This window comes from Nicotiana tabacum, chromosome 4 (assembly GCF_000715075.1).
Source record: "Nicotiana tabacum cultivar K326 chromosome 4, ASM71507v2, whole genome shotgun sequence".
In the NCBI taxonomy this organism is placed as follows: domain Eukaryota; kingdom Viridiplantae; phylum Streptophyta; class Magnoliopsida; order Solanales; family Solanaceae; genus Nicotiana; species Nicotiana tabacum.
Window position 1 is genome coordinate 127,087,538 of NC_134083.1, and position 24,765 is coordinate 127,112,302.

Below are 24,765 nucleotides of genomic sequence, written 5' to 3' on the forward strand. Positions count from 1 at the left end.
TGTCTTTCCTTTTTCATTTGTTTCAAAAAGAATGTCTCTTTCTATATTTAGTAATTCTTTAACTCCAACATTCCACATGGCATAATTAAGACCACAAGATTCAAGGGCATTTTAGTACATTATACACATCTTAGTTTAAGACCACAAAATTTCAAAGTATTCCTTATTTTTCTTAAACTTCGTGCCTAGTGGACAGTATATAGTCCTGCCTTTAAGTATCCCAAACTTTACTTGGAGCTCTATCTATCCTTTCATTCTTTGAGATCTTATTAATCTGTAGTTTCGTAGTGATTCCTCAGTTTAAGAAAATCAGGAATCACATTAAACCTCTAGGAAACTACAGCTACATAAGAATCTATCAAAGAAAAGGATAGAGTTCCATGCCTTTTGATCCAAGATTTTGTTTGCGACACTATATCACAATGTATATAGTAATACATTAGCAATAATGTAAAGAGTGGGAAATCCCCTAGGTGTTAGCCGTCTGTCGCATGAACTTTGGGAGATCTAATGGACGAATTGGCAGGTTGCAGTATTTGGGACAATTGCTAACAATTTAATCATTTACATGTAAAGAACATAACGTCAGAGCCACACAGTAAATGCGCTGATGGGAAGATATTGAGGTTAAACTAAAAGAGCTCAAGAAAGGAGCAACAGGCAAAGAAATGAGAAAAGGAGCAAAAAGAGGTATAGCCATTCATTAACTAAACTAGCCACTGAAAGTAGATAAATCATCCGATCTCTTTATAGTTCACTTTTGATGAGTTCAAATTTCTCTACGCTCCTCTTCAGCCTAAATGAATATGCTTTGCAATTTGCAGTTGTGAAAACTAGAAAACAGAAGGCACAGAAATCCAATTCAAGCAAATCGATGAATCATTGTGAACTCGAATTAATTAAGTATCTTATTATAACTTCAAATTGAAAAACACAATCAAAATAGCAACAGCTAATCTTATAACTGAAGAATTATAATTCCGAACTAAAAAAATAAAAAGTACCCAAAGTAGAAAGATCCATCGATTAATTGGTTTTTGGATCAGGCAAGGGGAAGAGGCCAGCACCAGCAGCTCCACGTGGCGGCGAGAATCCCAAGAATTTCTGAAGATTAGTCCTAATACTCATCGAACAAAGCAAGTACAAAAACGCCATCGAACAATCCGTCATATCATTCCCTGGCAACCCTCTGTGACTCATCTTCTGAATAATTCTGAAGGGCACAAACGGCAATTTCGCAACAACTTTACCCTCGAAGAGACTGTTAAGAAACGCAAAAACCATAAAAAGCACAATGGCAACAACGAACCCAGATTTGAATTTAAAAAGGGAAAGATCCCGGCTTGAATCTTTAAGTGAAGTTTCGAATCTGTCGATTTTCTTGGATTTGTTGGGCTTTTTGGATTCGAGGGTTTTCATGGTTTCGAGCTTTTTGGAAGCTTTGTCGATGTTGGATTTGAGGGAGTTGTAGGAAGTGGTGCGGTAGATGAGAACCCATGAGATTGCTTCGCAGATTACGGCTGTGCAGATTGAGATTCCTACGATTGTTAAGCCATCGGAGTATTTGAGATAGGAGAAGAGAGTTGACGCCATTTTTAATTTTTTATCGGGAGAGAAAATTAGAGATGATGTGTATTTGTGGGTGATCTGAGAACTAGTGGAGAAACAGATTTTTTTTTATTACTCCATATATATATGCCATAAGTTACAAATTATACTACTATTTGAAATAGACAATTATTGTACTACTCCATTGCTTTTTGTATTTGGACGTGGAATTTAAATATTAGGAGTAATTTGATTTATTGTTAGTTAAAAAATACTACTACATTGAATTACCATCCAAAGATGTGATAGGATAGACCAGCTTCCTTCCTTTCGAAATTAGTGGGGAGTAATAACTTTTATAAAGTAATTAAAAAAACAGTCACATACGAAAAATTTAATATTTTGTTATAAGAAAAATCAAATTATGGTGGATGTCTATTCTTCATCCATGATCTTTTCAAATGCTTAATGATATATTCAATGACATATTTATATGCTTAATGACATATTCAATGTCATATTTTTCTTCACTTTTCATGCATATATAAAGGTCTTGTAATAGATAGGAAAATACACACAATTGAAAAAGAAATAAGAATATCTTTTTCTCTCTTTCTCTCTATATCTCTTAGTTTATTTTTTCTTGTTCTGTATTATTACTTTGAGTAATATTTATAATACGTTATCAGCACGAATTAGCTTCTACTCAAGTCCGATCCGGCACACACTAGCTACCACCACTCTGCTTTCTAGTATGTTTCTTTTAAAGTTGTCATATCATTGTTATTACGTCCGGAGAATTTCTTTTTTTCAAGGTTGATTGCTAATCTGCACATATACCAGTTAATTTAGATTGTAAGATCATTATAAAATTATTATTAAGATATTATAAGAAATTATAGAATACATATATTACATCATTTCGTAACAATTTTGCCATAATTACAGCTGAGCGTTTACCTCTATTTTTGTTTATTTTTCTCTTAATTCAATTAAGAATCTGGCACATAAATTTTCGGTTAATTTTATTGATTAAAAATTTTTGGTAAATTCTGTTTATATAAATATGAATACCATATTACATGATTTATTATTATTTTTTCTTGTTTTATAATTACCCAAATTGCTTCTAATTTATCTATTTTTTATGATAGTTTTCATTATGTCGAATTTATCAAAGCTTGAATTTGTGGTACTTGACATCTCCGGAAAGAATTATTTATCATGGGTCCTTGATGCTGAAATTCACCTTGCTGCAAAAGCTCTTAAAAATACTATTATACAAGGAAATGAAACATCATGCCAGGATAAAGCAAAGGCTATGATTTTCCTTCGTCATCATCTCGATGGAGGGTTAAAGACCGAATACTTAACCCTAAAGGATCCATTTAAATTATGGAGCAGTTTGAAGGAACGATATGACCATCTTAAGGCAACGATATTGCCAAGAGCTCGATATGAATTGATTCACTTACGATTACACATTTTTAAAACTGTAAGTGAATATAATTCTGTTGTATTCAGGATAACTTCCCAACTTAAATTATGTGGGAAAATTGTGAATGATGAGGATTTACTGGAAAAGACTCTTTCTACTTTTCATGAATCAAATATGGTATTGCAGCAACAATACCGTGAAAAGGGTTTAAAGAAATATTCTGAATTAATCTCATGCCTCCTGGTGACTGAGAAACATAATACCCTTTTAATGAAAAATCATGAAACTCGGCCCACTGGATCTGTACCATTTTTCGAAGTGAATATGGCAGCAGCTACTCAAAAGTCTGAAAGAAGACAAAATTATTATCGTGGTCGTGGCCGTGGCCATAGTCGTGAACGTGGACAAAGATATGGAAGGGGATGAAATAATTATCGTCATCATGGAGGAAATAAACAAAAAAATAATAAGGATCCTCAAAATAATCTTTTGAAAGGCAGAGATAATATTTGCCACTGGTGTGGTATGAAAGGTCATTGGGCTCGTGTTTGTCGTACACCTGACCATTTTGTCAAACTTTATCAAGCATCCAATAAAAGAAAAGATAACAATGTGACGGCATACTTGACTTTTCAAAATGATGATAATAAAGCGGGCCCTCAAACAAATATGATGATGCTGAGGCAAATCTTGCCTATAAAGATGATAATTTTGGAGGCCTTGCAAATATTACTCATTTAGAAGCTGGAGACTTTTGAGGATATTGACTGAGGAATTGATTATCTTACTGGGGAATAAAGCTTTAAGAAAAGTTATTATTTTCATATTATGTCTTTATGTAGTTTGTTCTTCTTAAGTGTACTTTCCTAAAGCATCATATATGCTAGTTTCTATATTCCTCGTGTAATTTCTAATGTTTCTTTTATTTATAGTCTTTCGTATTTCTTATGATGTACTTTTTATTTATTTATGAAGAATATGAAAATTCCTCAGTCTTCAGTTAGATCCAAGATCAATAAAGATGATATATGTCTTTTAGATAGTGCTACAACACATACTATTTTAAGAGATACAAGATATTTCTCTTATTTGGTGATGAAAGAAGCCAATGTTAATACAATATCTGGCAGTACAAGATTAATTGAAGGCTTAGGAAAAGCAAATTTATTACTACCCGGAGGAATAAATTTGGTTATTAATGAAGCATTATATGGTTATTAATGAAGCATTATATTGTAGTAAGCCTCAAAGAAACTTACTATGTTTCAAAGATATTCTCCAAAATGGATATCACATTGAGACTACAAATAATGAAAAGATTGAATATCTTTATATTACTACAATAAAGTCGGGTAAGAAATATGTGCTTGAAATGTTACCTGCCATTTTCTCCGGCTTATATTACACAAGTATTAGCAGGATTGAAACACATGCCATAGTAAATAAAAAGTTTACTAATCAAGATAATTTTATTATTTGGCATGACCGGTTGGATCATCCTGGTTCTATTATGATGCTTAAAATAATTGAGAATTCACATGGACATTCAATGAAGAACCAAAAGATTCTTCAATTTAAGAAATTCTCTTGTGCTACATGTTCTCAAGGCTAATTAATTATTAAACCATCAACTATTAAAGTTAGGAGGTAATCCCTTATATTTTTGGAATGTATACATGGTGATATATGTGGGCTCATTCACCCTCCATGTGGACCATTTAGATATTATATGATTTTGGTAGATGCATCTACAAGATAGTCACATGCGTGCTTATTATCAACTCGCAGTATGGCATTTGCGAGATTGTTGGCTCAAATAATAAAGCTAAGAGCACAATTTCCAGATTATACAATTAAGATAATTCGTCTTGATAATGCTGGTGAGTTTACATCTCGGGCCTTTACTGATTATTGTATATCAATTGGGATAATAATTGAGCATCCGGTTGCTCATGTTCATACACAAAAATGGTCTAGCATAATCATTGATCAAACGCCTCCAATTAATTGCTAGACCAATGCTTATGAGAACAAAACTCCCCATTTCAGTATGAGGTCATGCTATTTTGCATGCAGCAGCACTTGTGCGGACAAGGCCTATAAGTTATCATAAAGTCTCCTCATTGCAATTGGCTTTTGGTCAGGAGCCAAATATTTCCCATCTTAGAATCTTTGGATGTGCAGTATATGTTCCAATTGCTCCACCACAACGCACAAAGATGGGTCCCCAAAGAAAGTTGGAGATATATGTTGGGTATGAATCTCCTTCTATTATAAAATATCTGGAGCCTATGACTGGAGATTTATTCCCCAGTAAGAAAATCAACTCGGCATAATACCATTCTTGGCATTACAATGACAAGAACCGGTGTTGATCATAGTTCTCCTCTACTTCCAAAGGGTTGTCATGTGCGGATTCGTCGGAGTTAGAACTCATTTTCAGCTTATGGTACCTGTAAACAAAGTATTGGAGTGAAAACGTGGTATGACTATGAATTATATTGCAAAATGAGTCCAATGCCAAAGAAATAATTGGACAGACAAAACCCAGCCTTAGAATTTTTTTTAGGATTTTCAGTTTAGCAGAAGCCTACTCTCTGATATCGCAATTGCGACAATTTCTTCACAATTGCGACAATTTTTTCGTAATTGCGAAGGCAGCAGGAATCCCAGAAGTCGCAATTGTGGAACAATCATCGCAAATGCGAAAAGCGTATCGCAATTGCGATTCCATCATCCCCAGGAGCTCTTCAAACCCAGAATAGTCTAGCCACAAAATTTTCGAACAAAATCACACTTTTAAAGAGTCCAATCAATTTTAGGCACAAAATCATGCAATAAACTTCACACACAACCACAAATTGAAGAAATTTTAATAATTCAGCCAAGAATCTCATTTGGGCCTTTCATCAACCACATAGTAAGCACACAAAATCACTTCTATTTTAACAAAGCCATGGGTACTCAGACTTCCCCATTTTTTAAGCAAAGAAATAAGCTCACACTCTCAACCAACCTCACCCAGAAATCAACACATGATTTGAGCATTTTTTTAACAATTTCTGACAAAAGAACATGACCCATTTGAAACCTAGCTTTTTGAGAAATAAAGGAGAGAAGAAGAAGAAGAAGATGCAATAGAACATAAAGAGCACAAAAATTAAGCCTTCATACCTTGATGCTTGCAATTATGAGTGAAAATGGTAGAATTTGAGAGGTAGGACAGTGAGAAAGATACCAGTCGTTCAATTTTAAAGCCTCAAAATATTTTTGGGAACTTTTGTTAAATATTATGCAAAACCTCGTTTAAGTTGTTTCAGTGGTCGCAATTACGCCTGAGAGTTCGCAATTGCGATTGATGAATAGTCAGCAGTGTTCACAATTACGACTAGTTCTTCGATTTTGCGGTGGGCTAGATGCTCGCAAATGCGGACCTCTGCTCGCAATTGCGAAATCAGAGGCCCGACTAAATTCCTAAAGAAAAGAGACCCCAATCCCTCCCCAGCATATGTCAAAAGTCTTCCCGCCCTTTCTTTTCAGGGGCAGAGTCAAGAGACACAGCATCTGGGAATAGCTCCGAGAGGGACTTCTCTGAGTAAAGAGATAAGTAAGGGTAAAAGTCATTCCAATTGAGTAGGTGAAGAGTTTCTTTCGAGCGAGATCCTTTACCACGCCTACCTAAATGAAAGAAAGTAGGTATATGTGAATAAATTCATTAAGTCTTAATGCCAATGTCAGCCAATAGGCTTAAAAACAAAAACAAAATAGAAATGAATGTTGGAGTCTCCTTACTTCTCATCCCTAAGCTAAGTCTTCCTCAATAACCGATCACTAGCCTGGGCTTGATTTTTCTCACTGCCCAATCTCCCTACTTTGTGTCCTGAATAATTCCAAACTTCCTGCAACTTGGTAGATTGATCAGAAATAACAAATTAACTATTCTAAAAATAAAAATTTAAAAACAAAATGAAAATGTTTAAAATGACTAAAAAGTTGAAAACGATGGGTTGCCTCCCACCAAGCGCCGCATTTAACGTCGTGGCACGACGTGAATCAACTTTACCACTTTTTTTGCCACTTGAAAGATATGAACCGGGTACCTAACTTGGAATCAAACTTGTGACTACGAGTGATGGGGGGAGGGGGGGTAAGTAGATGATCAAGCCACATGCCATTTTCTTCATTTTGCATTTCTTGGCTTTCATGTGAGGAATGTCATTTTGCGTTCTTGAATATTTAAATTTCAAGATGTATGGCTCTTTGTCTTTCTTCTCTACACCCCCACATTGATTCGTGTAGTTCAATTCCCATATCACCACACAACTCCAATGTTGAGAAATGCTTGGAATGTGACATCAAGCCTCCAAATGTCAATTCCTTCCGGATTTTGACATCCTCTTGGTCCCCCAAACTAGAGTCAACTTCAACCATCTTTTCAACTACATTGGTTGACTCTAATTTCATATTTTTTTTGGCACCACTAACAAGCATGGAATCGGTTGACGGATGTTCAATTCTTGATTCCTCAAAATAAAGCTCACTTTTTTCCTCGAAGTTGGACTTTTCTTGAACCCTTTCCAAGCTCTCAAGTTGGTGGGCATAGTGAGCCTCAACCAATATTTTTATTTGAGCTTCCAAAGTGTGGATATTCTCATCATTTTGAGTCAAAACTTATTTCAAGTCCTCGAGTGCCAAGTTGTGCTTCTCCTCATTTTCAAGAATGGCCTCCAACATGAACATCATCCTCTCATTTTGAGCATTTGAGAGTTCTTCTTGGTTTTGATCAAGTGCCAAAGAAGGATTTGCGGCTTCAACCTCTAAGGAAGGTTCTTGGCTATCATTCAATTCCGAGGCTTTTTGGACCTCCAAAGCTTCAAGCATTTCTCCCATTTGTGAGTTCAACCTTTCAAGCACCAAATCATTTTGGATACTATTTTTCAAAAGCTCCTCCAAGGCATTTTGCTCTTTGTTTCCTCCCTCAGGTAGACATTCCACTATGACCTTAAACTCTCCATTTTGACCATGTTCAATTTTTTTCGCTTCCATATCCCTATACTTGTCATCACAAAAAGTAGAATCATCATAGTGGGGGTTCGGGGAAGGGGAGGACAAATAAACACAATTAGTCCAATGACCATTTTAACCACCACACTTATCACAAATACTCCACTCATGGGTTTGAGATTGTGCACACAATCCGCCCCTCGGGAGAATTTAAATAATTTTGCCACGAGTGTGGTCCTCCATAATAAGGACAAGGGTCATTAACGCATGAACAACTACCATCCGACCAATTTTTATTATGCGATGCCATTTTTCAAAATCTAAGAAAACAAACAAGAAATATAAACAATAAAAAAACAAGAAAAAATAAAATAAACAAGATAAGAAAAATAATTACACAAATATTCATAAGTTTGGACCAAAGCACATACACTTACTTCTCAAACAACCTAAATACGCCAAATTGTTCCCTAACAATGGCGCCAATTTTGATGACGTCCAAATTCACTACTAAAAAGTAAATGGACATGGTCGCATGCAATATAATTTACCCAACTATGAGTCGGGGTCGAATCCCACAGAGAATAATATGTAGGCGATTAGGCATGTAAGAGAATTATCACTTATTATGCTAAGCCAAACACTTAGAAAGGTTTTGAGAAAATATTTGTGTTTAAATGTGAAAATATAAATAACCTAGAAAGCAAGTAAAATGATCAATGGCTACAAGCATAGATGCAATGGAAATTACACTTAAGTAATGATCCAATGTATTTTACGATTTTACAAATATGAACGAGTTTATGTTAATTAGCCTCGGGTAATAGTTCTATATTAGCTTCTTCCGAAGACTAACAAGACTTCCTAATTGAATTATCCCTAAAAAAATTAAGATATTAAGCACACCCAAATATGGCTACAAGTAGTTCAATCCTATCCCTAGGTAGAATCTATAAAGTGAGGGTTAACGCCTCAAGTTCTTGTTAATTAGTCTTTCCCAACCCCAAATTATTTTTTAAAATTAATTCGAAGTTAAGGGGCGAGTCCTAGAGTTAGCTACTCCCTTTGGAAACATTAAATAACAAGAATAATTAAAGAAACAATAACTCACTTCAATATAGATAAATATCGTTCAATACATAAGAACAATAAGATATTTAATCCATACTTTAAATATGAATATTCCCATAAACAAGATTCAAGTGTTGGAAAATAATACCACACACTTAGATATACAATACAAAGCAAAGAAATGAAGAAATGAACATAAATGGGTAAGAAATTCTCAACCAAAAGCTTCAAATCTTCAAGCCCCAAGTATGTGTGCAAAAATCCTAGCTCCAAAACTTGTGTTCTCTAGTCAAGAGACTGAAAATAAGCCAAAGATCTTTTACAAATGAGATGAATCGTGTATTAAATGGTTTTGGGGTAAAAAATGTGAAATGCCAAAATTGCCCAGATTTCTGCCTAGACTTGTGAATAGCGTTCTCGAAAGTAAGATTGCGATAGCGAAGAGTAATGCTGCAAAGCATCGTGATCGCACACTAAGCCTCGCGTTCGCCTAGGGCACCTGACAACAACTGACCAACTTTCTTCTTTGCGTTCGCAGCATTTGCTCCGCATTCGCGAAGTATATTTTCCTGGACTTATGTGTTCGCATAAGAATCTTCGCAATCTTCGCGATCGAGAAGAGCATTACCTGGCACCCGTCCATTTTTCTTATTTTAATATATTTTGGCTTGTTTTCTTCCGTATCTTCTCTAAATCACTTGATACCTAAAATATTCTAATAAACCTCAACAAATGCCTTAATTTCTCAACAAAATCATATAAAAAGTCTAAGTATCAAGAAGAGAATGTGAAGTTGTGAAATTTTGCAAAGAACTAAAACTGTTCTGCGGAGATATATTGCCTGAGTTTTGGGAGAGATTTGGGCTTTTATTTAATCTTGTTTTGATGTGATCTCTTAGTGATGGGTCTATGGCCATAACCTTGTATTCCTTTGGTAAAGGTAATTGAGTGGTGCCTATGTCATTAACCTTAACAGGATTATGTGCATTAACTATGGGACAAAGGAATGTGGACTTTTGGTAATTGATGAGGAGCTGACAATATGTTCTTTAAGGCTATTTATTTGACTTGACTTGTTACCATATTGCTTAATAGAGGTTGATTGAAAGATGCTTTTTGCTCTTCTTTATTATCCATTGGTTCCTCCTCGGCTTGTTGGTCAATAGCTTTAAATCTCTCTAGATCCTTGGGTGAACTAGCATAAGCTTTTGAGTTGGTAATTAAAGCATATTTAGGTTGATTGTATGCCCTAGTGTGGACTTGATATTTGCCTATTATGTCTATGCATTCTTCAACTAACGAGGCCTCTTTTTGTCCAGTTACTCTTTTGGTTGGATTTTGACCCTGACTGCCTCCGTTGTGGAGTTCCGACGAGCTTGCTTGGGAGTGGCCCCCATTGGTGGTCTGCTTGTAACCTTGTGTTTTGACATTGCTGGACTGCCCCTCCTCTTGTTTCTTCTTTAGTTTTTGATGAGAAACTATTGTCCAATTGTCAATCTTGCTGGTTATGAAGTTCATGTCCTGTGTATTTTGATTGTGTTGTTTACTTTGTTGGTTTCTTTCGAGTTTTCCTTCTTGAAGTGAGGACATATCGAGAGGTGTCTCAGCCTGCCACAGCTGGTACATAGGACATTGAAACCCTCATAGGTGACCCTTTGGAAGTGTTTACCCAAAATAATATGAGACTTAAGAGGTTTTTCGATCGGTACTAGGATGCACAGTCTCGCATATTTTCCTCTTAGAGCTAAAGATGTGCAAGCATCAATGCGAATTAATTCCCCTAGTTTATTTCCTATTTTTTTGTAAGATATCATAGTCATAAAATTCTGTAGGAAGTAATCTAGCCCATATGGCCGAGTAGGTTAGAGAAGCTTCAGAAGCCACAAATCTAGGCTCCCATTTTCTAACGGTAAGGAGTTGATTCCCTATGAACCAAGGTCCCCGTGAAGAGCTTTGTTGTAATTTTCTAATTTGTTAAACTAATAAGATAATAATCACTTCCCAGGTCTAGGAGGGATAAGGCTTCAGATGGTTTCCATATTGCTTGCAAATTTTTTTTTGTAAGTACTGGTAACCCATCCTTTTCCCAAAGACCTTAACTATAAGGGCATTTTCCCAATTTTTGTAAATATGTTCTTTATCAGAGGAAGTAATAGGTATGAAAATTGAAAACATCTGGCTCATCGTCAAAAACATTTTCAGTTTCGTCTGTGGAGAAAAGGTCTTCTTCTATGTCGTTTTGTACAGAAATGTGGTTTGGGTTATTGTGGTTAACCAGATTGTTACTTAGAACGTATTTACAAATTGAGTAACAGTGAGAGCAATTTTGTGCCAAAAATAGGCAGAAGGTATGATTGTTTCAATGGTTCAAGTATACTTTGGTCCTTTCCTAAATTATAAAGTATATGCAACCAAAGACCATAATATTGGTATAAGCACATGTAGAAGTCCTAAATAAGCGTAATATTGATTTAATTTTTATTTCTTAAACTTCTTGATCGAGTATGTCAATTTTGAAATCAACAAAGGCACCATTCTGTTCAAAAAACTAAATAAAATAGAAATATCAATTGTCATTTTATCCTTCTATAGAATTTAGGAAAACTTTCAGAAAATAATTGGTTCACAGAGGTTTATTTTTAATGTATTAACATTATCTTGATTGTTATAGATAGAATATTCATGTGAATAAAAATATGAAATGTCCACAATAAAGTTATTTTACAAAGGAAAGCAAATCTAAAATATTTGACCAATGAAAAAGTTTCTCTTGTAAACTTATAGATTTAACATTAGCATCTCAACATAAAGTATAACTTATTTAAATTGATTGATTGAAATGATCAGAATCTTAAATTTCTTTAGATAAGTAAAAAATGAAAAAAAAAAAAAAGAACTTTCAATTCTTATCGCCTACCCCGTGAATCGACTATATCAAAATAGACATCTAACAACATCCAAAAATTACAACCAAGTATAAAAAATTCAAGCGCATTTAACTTTGAAATAATTTTTTAATTTTCGTTATAATTAAATTTAAATTCTAATAAAACCATTTTAAACTTATCTAATGTTAAAGCAGAAATGGAAAATTCCAATGTAACAGTAGCATTTCATCTATTTGGAAAATTAACCCAAGCACCAAGCAACTCCTGTCTCCACGTATATATATGAAAATGAAGAATACACACTCACATATAAATACAGAGAGGCACATAACCAAATCTCATCAGCAAAAACCCCTATATCTATCTTCCCCCTTTCTCCCCCATTTTCTTTCTAAATTCCCAATCCGATTTCACTTTTTTAAATTCTCAATCCACTGCTCTATCTAATCAGAATTTTATAGGATTGATACGCTTAAATTTTTTAATTATATAAAATATATAGTTATTGGCATAAAATTGTGGGAATTTTCATTTTCGATCTATAATAATCTGGGTATTTATGTGTTGTTCAGATTGAATTGATAAACATAAGATATTTGGGTGGGTTTTTGAATCAAGAATGAAAATTGAATCTACAAGGAATTGATAATAAAAGAAGAAAAATGCCGGGTTTAGCACAGAGAAATGATCACGAATTGGGTGGGTCGGATTCGCGTAATGGGTTCTGGTCAAAGCATAACGATGGCATCGGCCACAATGAGCTCCAGAAGGTAGTCAATTTGGATTCTTCCTTTTTTTTTTTTTTAAATATTCTGAATTTTGGGTTGTAGTAATTTTACTTTTTTTTGTTGGTGAATTTGGATTGGTGACTGTGAGTTTGTATTTGGATCTTGTGATGTAATAATGGGTTAATGGAGTGGTTTTATGAATTGAACTAAGTTTTTGTAGTTATTAATTTTTTTTTATGTTATATGGAACGTTAGAAGCTCACGACAATCTAAAGAACAATATTGCTGTAGCAAAATCTTGAAAATAAGACAGGTTGCCCGCTTCAATAGGTAAAGGTGACCTGTAATGGTGTAAAAATTCCTTATACTGACAGTGTGTATAACTTAGACTCGTAGTAGTTATCAATGTGGTAATGTCATATGAATGTAAGAAGTTCGCAACAATCTAAAGAAAAAATGTGCTGTCGCAAAATCTTTAATGGGTTTTTTGAATTAAGAAATGATTGATTAGTTGGAGTGAAATTCCTTTACTGTTTTACAGCAATGCTTTATCTATGAATTCAGTTACATGTAGAATGTTTCAGGATAACCAGGATTCAATTTTATTTTCATGTTTTATAAGTATGAATTGCTCGATTACTTAAATCGATGTGATTTAGTTCTAATAGCAAGTGAATGATGCAAAATGTTTCTTTTATCGGTTTGTAGTTCTGGAGCGAGCTATCACCCCAAGAGAGGCAGGAGCTTCTGAGGATTGATAAGCAAATCCTTTTTGAGCAAGCTCGTAAGCACATGTACTGTTCTAGATGCAATGGGTTACTGCTTGAAGGGTTTTTGCAAATTGTCATGTATGGAAAGTCTTTGCAGCAGGAGGGAGCGTGTGCGAACCACCCTTCCGGCAGAGTAAGGGCCTTGAAGAATCAGTGTGATGGGGGTTTGTGTGTGACAACAGGTTGTGAGGATGACGCTCAAGATCCATCCGTCCATCCTTGGGGAGGTCTGACCACGACACGAGATGGAGCACTTACCTTATTGGACTGTTATATATATACAAAGTCCTTGGAGGGGCTTCAAAATGTATATTTATTTTCCTCAATAAATATATTTCTCCATAATCTTCCACTTTCCTCTTACCTTTCCTTTGAATCAGGTGTTTGACAGTGCACGTGCAAGGGAACGGGAGAGAGAACTGCTTTATCCTGATGCATGTGGTGGAGGTGGTAGGGGTTGGATAAGCCACGGAATGACAGGCTACGTCAGAGGGCATGGAACAAGAGAAACATGTGCTCTTCATACAGCTAGGCTTTCCGTCGACACATTGGTGGATTTTTGGTCTGCCCTTGGAGAAGAGACACGACAATCTCTTTTAAGAATGAAGGAAGAGGATTTCATTGAAAGGCTCCTTTACAGGTTTGTGTACATTGTCATTCATTCAATTTCTTATTCTTTGAATACTTATTCTCACCCTCTTTTGCTTCCTAACCATCCAGTGTGTAATTCAGTCATTAGATGCATTGTGCTGAGACGGTTATTAATCTTACAAATGCATGTATAATTGAGGGGTTTTGAATTCTAATCTCATCCTTTGAAGACCAAAGGTCTTAAGATCACGAGGCCTACTGATTTTACTGTTTGAAATCTGATGTGCTAGGACTGTCACCAGTTCGGCGAAGAAGTTATGTAAAATGACTGGGAGACCATGTGTGAATCAATATTAAGATATTTGGAAGTGCTCATTTATACTAAAAGTTGATTGTCAATTTCTCTAGCTCGTAAGGGGTGGATCTGTGGCTGTATTCTTCAGGAGCAAAGAGTTGTTTTACTGAATGATGTACACATGATTAGAGAATTCAGAAGGTGGGTAGAGGAGCTTACGTGAAATCTAGATTAATGGGTTGTGCAAATAAAAGGATAGCTCAATAACAGGTTGCCTTTTATAGGAATGTATCAGGTCAGAGGAAATTTTGGTCCATTAAGTTTGAAGAAGTGAGTGAAGTGTCATGTTTCCTTCTCGTAATCCTTTCTTTCCCATGGTGTGAATGTCATATATGGAGATGCCAATTCAATAAGGATTCACTTTCTACTTTTAAGGAAATGAACAAGAAAAAGATGATTGAAGAGTTATACTGATTGAAAAAGAAAAGAAATTTTAGTTGATGAAAGCTATCCGTAAGTGTACGATTTTCCAATATTTTTCGTAGGCAGTGGAGCTTTCTAGAACCAACTTCAAGAAGTGTCTTTATTCAGCAGTATGGTGGGGCATCGAAACACTAATTGTTTTCCCTTTAGTTTTCATATGCCCAACTTAGTCACTATAGCTATGAGATATGTTCCTGCTTCTTTTACCTCTGTAGAATTTAGGAAAAATTAGATACAAGAAAGGGAACACCAACTACCTTTCTGTTGTAAGGAGCTAAAGGGGTTATATACTAGTGTGCTGCTTAGCTGCCCAAAGTTTTGACACATCCTCACCATATATGCTTCTAATCTTTTGCTGCTTATGGGGAATTGTCTAGAGTTTTAGCTATTCTCGAGCCCCATGAATTTATCTTGTAGTTTTATCCAATGTGGTGTAAAATTCTCGAGGAGCAAATACCACTTAAATCTGTTTGTATATTAGTTCTGCTTTGGTGCGGTGTAATCGGTGGTGATTTCTCTATGTGGGTGTAATTGTTGGTGGAGCTTCCTCAAATGATTTCTGGAGTTCACGACTGAAGTTAAGTGGTTATTTTAATTATGATCAATCACTGGTGGTTATCTTAGTGTGTGCCTTTTAAAACGGAGGTAAAAGGATCTTTTTAAATCAAGCTATAACCTATAATTGTTAGGAAAGGAAGTATTTTTGAGTTTAACTTTAAGGTTGTAAGGGATAGGTATGTCTGATATAAGAGCCAAGGTAGTATAATGTACAAGAGCCCAGAAATTCTTTTTAATGACATTGATGTGTCAAGCAATATTGGCTTTGATCTTGATCGTTGATTCAAGGACTTAACATCAGCAATTATATTGGGTGATTTTCCTGTTATTGGATGCTGAAGTTATAGCAAGAGTGCAGGTTGCGGCAGTATTTCAATAAGAAAAGTCTCGGTAACCTGCCTCGCTGTTAGCAAGTTAATATCCACTGTAGGTGGTCTCTGTTTCCTGCCGCAGATACAATCACTGGAACATCAAGTTCCCATATTCTTTTCTGTCCTTTAGATGGACGCCAGGATTTCTTTTTAAAACATATTTAATAGATAATTTGCTTATTTTAGAAGTTTTTGGTTGCAGGTTTGATAGCAAGAGGTTTTGCAGAGATTGCAGAAAGAATGTTATCCGTGAGTTCAAGGAACTGAAAGAATTGAAGCGTATGCGCAGAGAACCTCGTTGCACTAGTTGGTTCTGTGTTGCGGATACAGCTTTCCAGTACGAGGTGTGATTATTTTTCAACGTCAACTTTTTCATTTTTTTCTTTTTTTTGGTTTGTGAAGCACAAATGTGGAAATTTAGCTATATCTTTCCCTTTTCTGCTTTCTTATATTTTTGGGGAAATGAAATGTTTCTGCTGCCACTTTAATATTAATATTCAAGGGCTATTACATTGTTAAAATTGTGCTATGGTAAATATAGTTTTCCCTGCACATTAATCCCTTGAAGCTGTTTCTTTTTGTCAAGGAAAGGCTGCAAATGAATATAACACTGGCATGAATTCACTCTCCTACCCTGCTCCCCCTACCCACAAAATTGAATGTGAAGGAGAGAAAAATAATGAGAGACAGGAAGACCTAAGAAGCTGATGCTTTGATTCCTGGATCTTAAGAAATAGTTGAAGTAGTTACCATTTTATGCTCCCAGTTTGATGCCAGTTTACTTTCATATTCTCAGGTTTCTAATGACACAATCCATGCTGATTGGCATCAGACTTTCATTGACAACTTTGGGACATATCACCACTTTGAATGGGCAGTTGGAACGGGAGAAGGAAAATGTGATATATTGGACTATGAAAATGTTGGCTTGAGTGGAAGAGTTCAAGTTAATGGTCTTGACTTGGGTGGTTTGAATTCCTGCTACATCACTTTACGCGCATGGAAAATGGACGGCAGATGTACCGAGCTTTCAGTCAAAGCACATGCCTTGAAGGGGCAACAATGTGTACATTGCAGACTTGTGGTTGGGGACGGTTTTGTAACCATAACAAGAGGTGAAAGCATTAGAAGGTTCTTTGAGCATGCTGAAGAAGCTGAAGAAGAAGAGGTAGTCAAGTTTATGAGGCTTCTTAAGTATCCCTTTGTTGCTGCTCTTTCATTATTTAGTATTGCTATCAGATGCTAAGATATTCTTTATGTTGTGAAATTCTCAATCTTATGGTTGTTGCTTGATGTTTCCTTATAAGGATGATAACTCCATGGACAAGGATGGAAATGACCTTGATGGTGAATGTTCCCGTCCTCAAAAACATGCGAAGAGTCCTGAACTTGCGCGAGAATTTCTTCTAGATGCTGCAACTGTAATTTTTAAAGAGCAGGTAAGCCCTTCCCTTGCTTCTGTTGTTAGTACCAGGCGCTTTACATCTTGTTTGGATGGTTGCTACCCATTGTATCGTGTTGTATTGTTATCCCAAAACAATATTTGTTTTGATTGTTTATTTAAAATTGATTGTATTGTATTGTTAAATCTATTGTTCCGAAACAACGAAAAGCCCTATTTTATGAAACAACCAATTTGGTGTGGTGGGATTGTTTCCTAATTTTCTTTCCAATTATGCCCTTACTTATTACTCCATAATTCTATTTTACTTTTTACTTTTTTCTTTTATTTTAACTCCAAATCTCCAACCTATTGACCAACTTTGTGTTCGTCCATCTTTTCTACAATTGGTTCGTGCCATTCTTTTCATCCAAATCTCCAAATCACTGTTCGTTTTTTTGTTTCTTTCCATCGTTCTATGATTTTTTCTTTTGTTGCTAATAATAGTTAATCTTTTTCTTCAGGTTTTTGCTCTTGTTTCCAAGCTACATAATTGGTGATAAATTAGTAGAAAGAGATTTTCTTAAATTATTTTTATGCGTAATTCTGGATAAATTTAATATTTAATACAATTTAGGGTATTTTAGTAAACTTATCAGTTACAGTATAGTACGATACAAGCTGTTCATTTATCCAGTTGAGACTGCCGCAATTTCTTTTGCGGGAGTCAAACCAAATAATAAAAATATTATTAAATAACAGCAAACGATACAAACTATCCAAACGTCATATCCATAAAACGATACAATACAGTACCGTACAATACATTATAAAACGATTGGTAACAATGATCCAAACAGAGTGTTAGTCTATTCGCAAGAAGGTTCTAAAGTAGTACTAACAAACAACAACAAACCAAGTATGTTCCCAACAGTGTTAGTCTATTCGCAGACCTTACCCCTACCTAATGCAGGTAGAGAGGCTGTTTCCAATAGACCCTCAGCTCGGAAAGGGTGAGAAGAAGAAGAAGAAGAAGAAAAAGAAAAGCAAGAACGGAAGAGAGAAGAAAAAGAGGGAGATAAAGGATAAGTAGTACCAATAGCAACAGGGGATACAATACCTGGGGTGAACAAAACCACATAACCGCAATAAAAATCTAAGAATATGAAGGGACATGCGTGCCACTAAGACTATCGGTGAGCAATTAAGAAACTACTTACTAACCTTCTACCCTAATCCTCGACCTCCACACCCTCCTATCAAGGGTCATGTCCTCAGTGAGCTGAAACAGCGCCATGTCCTGTCTAATCACCTCTCCCCAGTACTTCTTAGGCCTACCTCGACCTCTTCTCAAACTCGCCATGGCCAACCTCTCACACCTCCTAACAGGAGCATCAATGCTTCTCCTCTTAACATGTCCGAACCATCTCAGCCTCGACTCCCGCATCTTATCCTCCACGGAGGCTACTCCCAGTCTGTCCCAGATAGCTTCATTCTTAATCTTATCTCTCCTAGTACACCCACACATCTATCTCAACATCCTCATCTCTGCTACTTTCAACTTATGCACGTGGGAGTTCTTGACTGGCCAACACTCAGCCCCATACAGCATAGTCGGTCGAACCACCACTCTATAAAACTTACCCTTAAGTCTTGGTGGCACATTCTTATCACATAAAACACCGGAAGCGAGCCTCCATTTCATCCATCCCGTTCTGATGCGATGTGCGACATCTTCGTCAATCTTCCCGTTACCTTGGATAATAGACCCGAGATACTTAAAACTAGCTCTCTTGGGGATAACTTGAGCATCAAGCTTTACCTCTACGTCTGTTTCATGGGTCCCGTCACTGAATTTGCACTCCAAGTATTCTGTTTTGGTTCTGCTCAACTTGAAACCTTTTAGACTCCAAGGTCTGTCTCCAAAAACCTCCAACCTAGCGTTAACTCCGCTTCGCGTCTCGTCAATCAATACTATATCATCGGCAAATAGCATGCACCAAGGCACCTCCCCTTGGATGTGTCGCGACAGTATATCTATCGCCAAGGCAAATAAAAACGGGCTAAGAGCCGATCCCTGGTGTAGCCCCATCACAACAGGGAAATGCTCCGAGTCACCTCCAACAGTCCTCACCCGAGGGAGTCTTCAACTTATTGAAGTTTTGCTTATCAGGAGATCATTAAAGAAACTTGAGCAATGGGAGTCTGTTTTTTTTTAAAATGATAGGTTTTATTCATACAGCATTAAGACAGTGCTGGAGATCTGTACATTGTGGCAAAAGGGAGAAGACAAAAGTATATCCCTGTCTAAAACTGTAGGAGTGCTAGGAACTCTAAAATAGATTCAGCTTCATTAACAAGTTCCATTCTACACCAAAAGTAAAACAAACAAAAATACTGTTAGCCTTTATCCTCTGAATGTCATTGTTTATCTTCAAAGCATCTCAAGTTCCTCTCTTTCCAAACTGTCCACCAGATGCAAGCTGGTAATTGCTATAGTGTTTCACCATGTTATCTTCCTTCCTTCTGACACTGCCCTAATCCAGTTCCTCAGAAAGTCAGCAGGGTTTCTTGACATAGGCCATTTGATACCCGAAAGGTTCGAAAACAGTTGCCATCTGTAACTGGACATTGAAGAAAAAGATACCAGTTGCTTTCTGTGTACCTCCGGATAAGTAGCATCTGATGCAGAGCAATGCGAGTCTGTTTTAGATAAGAAAACATCAAGTTGCTTGAATCTAGCTACTTGCTTTCCGGAAAATGACTTTTTTGTCAGTCTACTCTCTAATCAAAGATGATAGGTATAAGGGCTTATCTTGCTAAGCTTCCAAAATTTGTTTATTTTCAGAAGTGCTTTTATTAATTTGGATTTTCAGAGAAGTGCTTCTGTGTGTGTTTGGCCAATTCATTTTAGAGATGCTTTTGTCAGTACTAGAGAAGCAATCTGTGTTTCGATAAATTGAGGACGGATAGTTTGGTAAGCTTATTTTGTCCTGAAAAATTAATTTTGTGCTTCTGCTTTTAGAAGTTACAATTGTCTGCTTCTCCCCGCAACAAAAAAACTACTTTCCGACTACTCAAATCACTATTTCTTCGAGAAGTTTAGCCTGAACACTGACTCTCTAAAATAGCACTTTCAGTGTCCGGAAAGATTGGCCCAACAGGACCCTATCTTATCAAAAAGAAAGATTGCCAACTAGGCTATAAATTTAAGGTGGTCGAATAAGTTTGTGTATTTTAAACAATTCTTTAGTTAGTTTGTATGTATCTTTTTATAGAAACTTTTGCATTTTTAATATTCTTAGCCTTATATTATAAATGTTTTGCCATAACAATCTTCTTTTATGAAGCAATTGTGGAGAGCGAATAGCAGGCGGATTATGAGCAAAGTATGTTCAGGATTTAGGTTCTTATCTGCTTAATGTTTCTAGGGAGCTAAGTCAATTGTTTGGGAATCTATGTTGCTGGATCCTCCAAAAAGGCTGCCGGGTGTTTGTCGGGTCCTCCAAAAGCAGTGCATTTTTGGACGATCTGGGTGACATAGTTTGGATTCTATTCACATAATCATTCAACCAATAACCGCCTTTTTGTTTTTTAGTATTTCTTATAATTGGAAGACAAGCTAGTCAACTAAATTGTACTCCTTAAATATCCTATGCTAGTCTTATTAAGTTTGGCTCTGTTTTCCCTCTAATAGGTTAAAGTTCAGTTTATCACTCAATACGAATCTTCTGTCACATGATATTAATATCATGAAGCTGCAACTAAAATTAGGAACCAAATAAGATCTCCCTTTTTGGAACCGAGTTTGAGATGATTTGGGAATTGCAGTGCTTGGTTAATTATGGTGCTTGAATTTGTTCTGACACGGAAATATATACAGGTTGAAAAAGCTTTTAGAGAAGGAACAGCACGGCAAAATGCACATAGCATATTTGTCTGTCTTGCATTGAAGTTGCTAGAGGAGCGTGTACATGTTGCCTGCAAGGAGATTATTACTTTAGAAAAGCAGGTACTCAGAAGATGTATTTATAGATTAAGGACTGTCACAGCTTCTTCTTTTAGTATGAATGCTTATTCCTGCTTGTAGAGGTATGGTTCTGAGTCTCTGCTTAATTTGTTGATGCAGATGAAACTTCTTGAAGAAGAAGAGAAGGAAAAGCGTGTAGAAGAAGAACGCAAGGAGCGGAGGAGGACAAAAGAAAAGGAAAAGAAACTCCGGAGGAAGGAGAGATTAAGAGAAAAAGAAAAGGAAAGAGAGAAGAAAGGCTGTGAATCAAATGAAACTAATTTTGTTCCTGATGATTCAAAGGAGGAGATTTGGAGGAAGGAGAGATTAAGGGAAAAAGAAAAGGATATAGAGAAGAAAAGTTGTGAACCTAACCAAACTGATGATGTTCCAAAGGAGGAGTCAACACCTAGTGTTGATGATGATGAGTCGAATTTGATAAGCAAAAGGGCTTCAGTGAGTGAAATGGGTGAAGTCAATCGTTCCAGTCCTTTATCCCCGGATAACGAATATGATCTACTTTTGGATAGGTATCATTGCTCGAATATGCAAATCCACTCTGATGACTATCTTGAGGAATTCAATATTAAAGATATGAATGTTTCGTCTGCAAGTGATCATTTGAGATACTCCAGGCGGAGGCTAAAATATCGAAATGATTCCCAACCAGATTCAGGCCTGAAATGGTTTGATAGACGACGGTTTGCTGTTGTTTCAGAGAGCGGAAGTGTAGTGAGCAAGCATGACCCAAGACATTACTGTGATGACTTTGGAGCTTCTAAGAGTACTAATAGGTTGAACAAGCAACTAAGAAATAACGTTGCAAAGTCCAACATAAATAATGGTGCCTCCAAGTTTGCGGAGAAGCTCCAATGTTCAAATAATAAGAGGATGAATGACCGATATGACTCTGCCGATTGCAGCTGTAACCAACACATCGATTATAGATCGAAGTTGGATCCAAATATAGCCAGAGAAATACAAGATAACAAACCTGTGAGTAAGTCAGCATCTTCATCAGATATCTCCAAGCAGTATTATCATGGAAACAAATATAATCAACTCGAATACATGCGAGAAAATGGTAGAAGACTCAAAAACAGAATGCCTACAGGTAATAATTTGTCCAGCAGGGATTCACCTGTTACTAAGAAAGTATGGGAACCAACAGAATCACAGAAGAAGTATCCAAGAAACAGCTCTGACTCTGATCTTACATTGAGTACTGAAACTCTAGAGGATCCAGAATATTTGATTTCCAATAGTTCGGAAGTATCTAGTCCTCTTCAGATCCATCATGAAGAAAAGGACGTTCAAGAATCAAGAAAACCTGGCTCCAAAACAGAAAGCAACTGCAAAAATGGTTTTCATTTGGAAGAGAAATCCCAGCAGTATTTGAAGTATTTAGGAGGAGATGATGAAAATGAGTCGATGCAGGGGTCTTCTTTGGGTTCATCACAGAGAAGCTCTTCTAATTCTGATAATTGCTCATCCTGCCTTAGTGAGGGAGACAGCAATACATCCTTTTCAAATCCTCGACATCCAGAATCATCATCAACGTCAGATTCAGAAGATTGCAGCCAAAAGTCAGAAGGAAGAGGAACTTCAGAAATTAGGAACGGCTTTGCTGATTGTTATGAAGTTGGGCAACAAAAGGGGAATGCTACTGGTAGTGGTGTTCATGTTAAGTGCCTTACACCAGATTCTGCAAGAACAACTACAGTGCAAAGTTTTCCTGTAACAGTTAATTCAACTTGCAGTAGTGGAAATATGAATGGGGCTTCTCTTGGAACTCAACCTCAACCTGTGCATCCACCAGTCCAAAATCAAGGCATACACTTCCCTTTGTTTCAAGCTCCTGCAATGGGTTATTATTATCAAAGTCCGGCTTCTTGGGGAGCAGCTCCTGCGAATGGCTTAATGCCATTTCCTCATCCGAACCACTATGTATATGCTAGCCCTTTTGCTTATGGTCTGAATGCTTATACGCATTTCATGCAGTATGGTGGCCTACAGCATCTGACCCCTCCTGTTGTCAATCCTGGTCAATTCCCTGTTTACCAGTCAGTTGCTTCAACAAATGATACGTGCACAAAGAAAAGTGCTAATGATACAACTATTGGCGGGTTAAAAGATGCCTATCACGAAGCTAATATGCAGAGGATAGGGCAGCATACAACAGATAAACCAACTGTAAAAGCAGGTCAAAACGGGAAGTCTGGAAGTTCGGGCTTCTCTCTTTTCTCTTTCACTCCTGATCCCTTTTCTTTGAAACAAGGGATTGCGAGGAATATTTCTTCAGATTTGACAGCTGATCACACTGAGGGTGATGATGGTTGCATTAAGAAAGATCCAGTTGAAGAGTACAACCCGTTTGCAAACCGGATTGAGTTTCCTTTTCCTGATATAGTTTGTTAACAGAGATATGAGGTGGCTGCATGCGAGGTTTCAGTTTATATTCTCTACTGAGTCATGGAAGTTTGAGTACTTATAATGTCATACAGAATAATCCCCTGAAAAAATTTAGCAATTTTTTTCTTGATTTAGTTGATTGGTTTTGTTTTGTTTTGAGTTGTAATCTGTTTTTTTCCTTACGTAGAGAGAGCAAAGGTTGAGAGAATGACAGTGTTTCGAGTTAAATTGTATGCAATGAGCTTTTTCCTATACAAATGAATATGGTGTTTGATCGGCATGATGTGCTTAGATTCACATATTCCTTTATACCTTATTAGCTAGGCATCTTGCTAAATGATTCCAAACAACTGCGGGGATGAATGTTCCAATGGTACTACTAGCCTGTTTGGTCAAGCTTCTCCAAAGCCGAAAGTGCTTTTTTTTTTTTCCTTAAAAAAAAGTGCTTTTTTTCCGAAGTTGTAGTGTTTGGCCAAGGTTTTAGATGAAAAAAAGTGCTTTTGATTAGAAGCAAAAACAATTTTGGAAAAGCAGAAAAAAGTAGGGTATCTCTAAAAATATATTTAGAAGCACATATTAAAAGTTTGGCCAAATATTAATTGTTGTTGAGAAGTCCTTTTCAAATTAATTAGCCAAACATAAAAAAGAACATATTTTTTAAGCTTTTGCCAAACAGGCAATACGCCTATTTTCTTGAACGTTTTCGATTTCTCTCTCAGCTGCCAATTAAAGTTAGGCTAATGAAGTCTTGTAGGTTTACATGGTTGTACCTCTTTTGGGTGACTGAAAATAGATCCTCGGCTCCTTATGAGTGACTGGAAACAAATACTCTGCTGCAAGAACACTTACTTTAAATGTGAAGCAAATACTTTTCAGGGTAAAGAATCCCAACACTATTTTTCATTTTAGTGATCGTCTAACATTCAGGCAACTGTTCAATATTCCAATGACTTTTAGCATTTCTTAATTTTAATAAATAAACAAATTTAAGTGCTTCAACAGCAAGTTTTGGGGGTGTAAGAGTTTTCACAGTAATCTTAATGATTACGGTGTAATAATAGGACTTCTTTTCTTCATGTAATTAAAGATTCTTGTACGAGAAAATTATAGATTCTTACACGAGAAAGCATATCACATGTAAATAACTGATAAATTTTATGAAATAAATTCTATTCTTTCCTCTATTCCACCTGGAGAATAAAAGTTTGTTACTCTCCG

The 24,765-nt window shown here is 36.3% G+C and overlaps 3 protein-coding genes across 3 annotated transcripts; 2 read left to right on the forward strand and 1 right to left on the reverse strand.

The window, feature by feature from the left end:
- Positions 1–871: 871 nt before the first annotated feature.
- On the reverse strand, positions 872–1,671 carry LOC107759932 (uncharacterized). The gene has a single exon (XM_075252412.1). It carries the CDS (start codon positions 1,591–1,593, stop codon positions 1,027–1,029), a length of 567 nt encoding a protein of 188 aa, XP_075108513.1. The 5' UTR covers positions 1,594–1,671; the 3' UTR covers positions 872–1,026.
- Positions 1,672–2,710: 1,039 nt separating this feature from the next.
- Positions 2,711–3,412, forward strand: LOC107759929 (uncharacterized). The gene has a single exon (XM_016577936.1). It carries the CDS (start codon positions 2,711–2,713, stop codon positions 3,410–3,412), a length of 702 nt encoding a protein of 233 aa, XP_016433422.1.
- An 8,842-nt stretch (positions 3,413–12,254) lies between these two features.
- Positions 12,255–23,827, forward strand: LOC107759933 (uncharacterized). The gene is made up of 8 exons (XM_016577944.2): positions 12,255–12,719; positions 13,386–13,754; positions 13,828–14,087; positions 15,948–16,089; positions 16,542–16,913; positions 17,053–17,184; positions 21,010–21,138; positions 21,256–23,827. The coding sequence occupies exons 1-8, from the start codon at positions 12,612–12,614 to the stop codon at positions 23,551–23,553; spliced, it is 3,810 nt and encodes a 1,269-aa protein (XP_016433430.2). The 5' UTR covers positions 12,255–12,611; the 3' UTR covers positions 23,554–23,827.
- The last annotated feature ends 938 nt before the right edge of the window (positions 23,828–24,765 follow it).

What these genes read in the sequence shown, in the direction of transcription:
- LOC107759933 (XM_016577944.2), top strand. Translation starts at nt 12,612, where the DNA reads ATGCCGGGTTTAGCACAGAGAAATGATCACGAATTGGGTGGGTCGGAT. An exon ending in ATACAGCTTTCCAGTACGAG is followed by an intron (nt 16,090 to 16,541) that starts GTGTGATTATTT and finishes TCATATTCTCAG; the next exon opens with GTTTCTAATGACACAATCCA. An exon ending in TTATTACTTTAGAAAAGCAG is followed by an intron (nt 21,139 to 21,255) that starts GTACTCAGAAGA and finishes TTGTTGATGCAG; the next exon opens with ATGAAACTTCTTGAAGAAGA.
- LOC107759929 (XM_016577936.1), top strand. Translation starts at nt 2,711, where the DNA reads ATGTCGAATTTATCAAAGCTTGAATTTGTGGTACTTGACATCTCCGGA.
- LOC107759932 (XM_075252412.1), bottom strand. Translation starts at nt 1,593, where the DNA reads ATGGCGTCAACTCTCTTCTCCTATCTCAAATACTCCGATGGCTTAACA.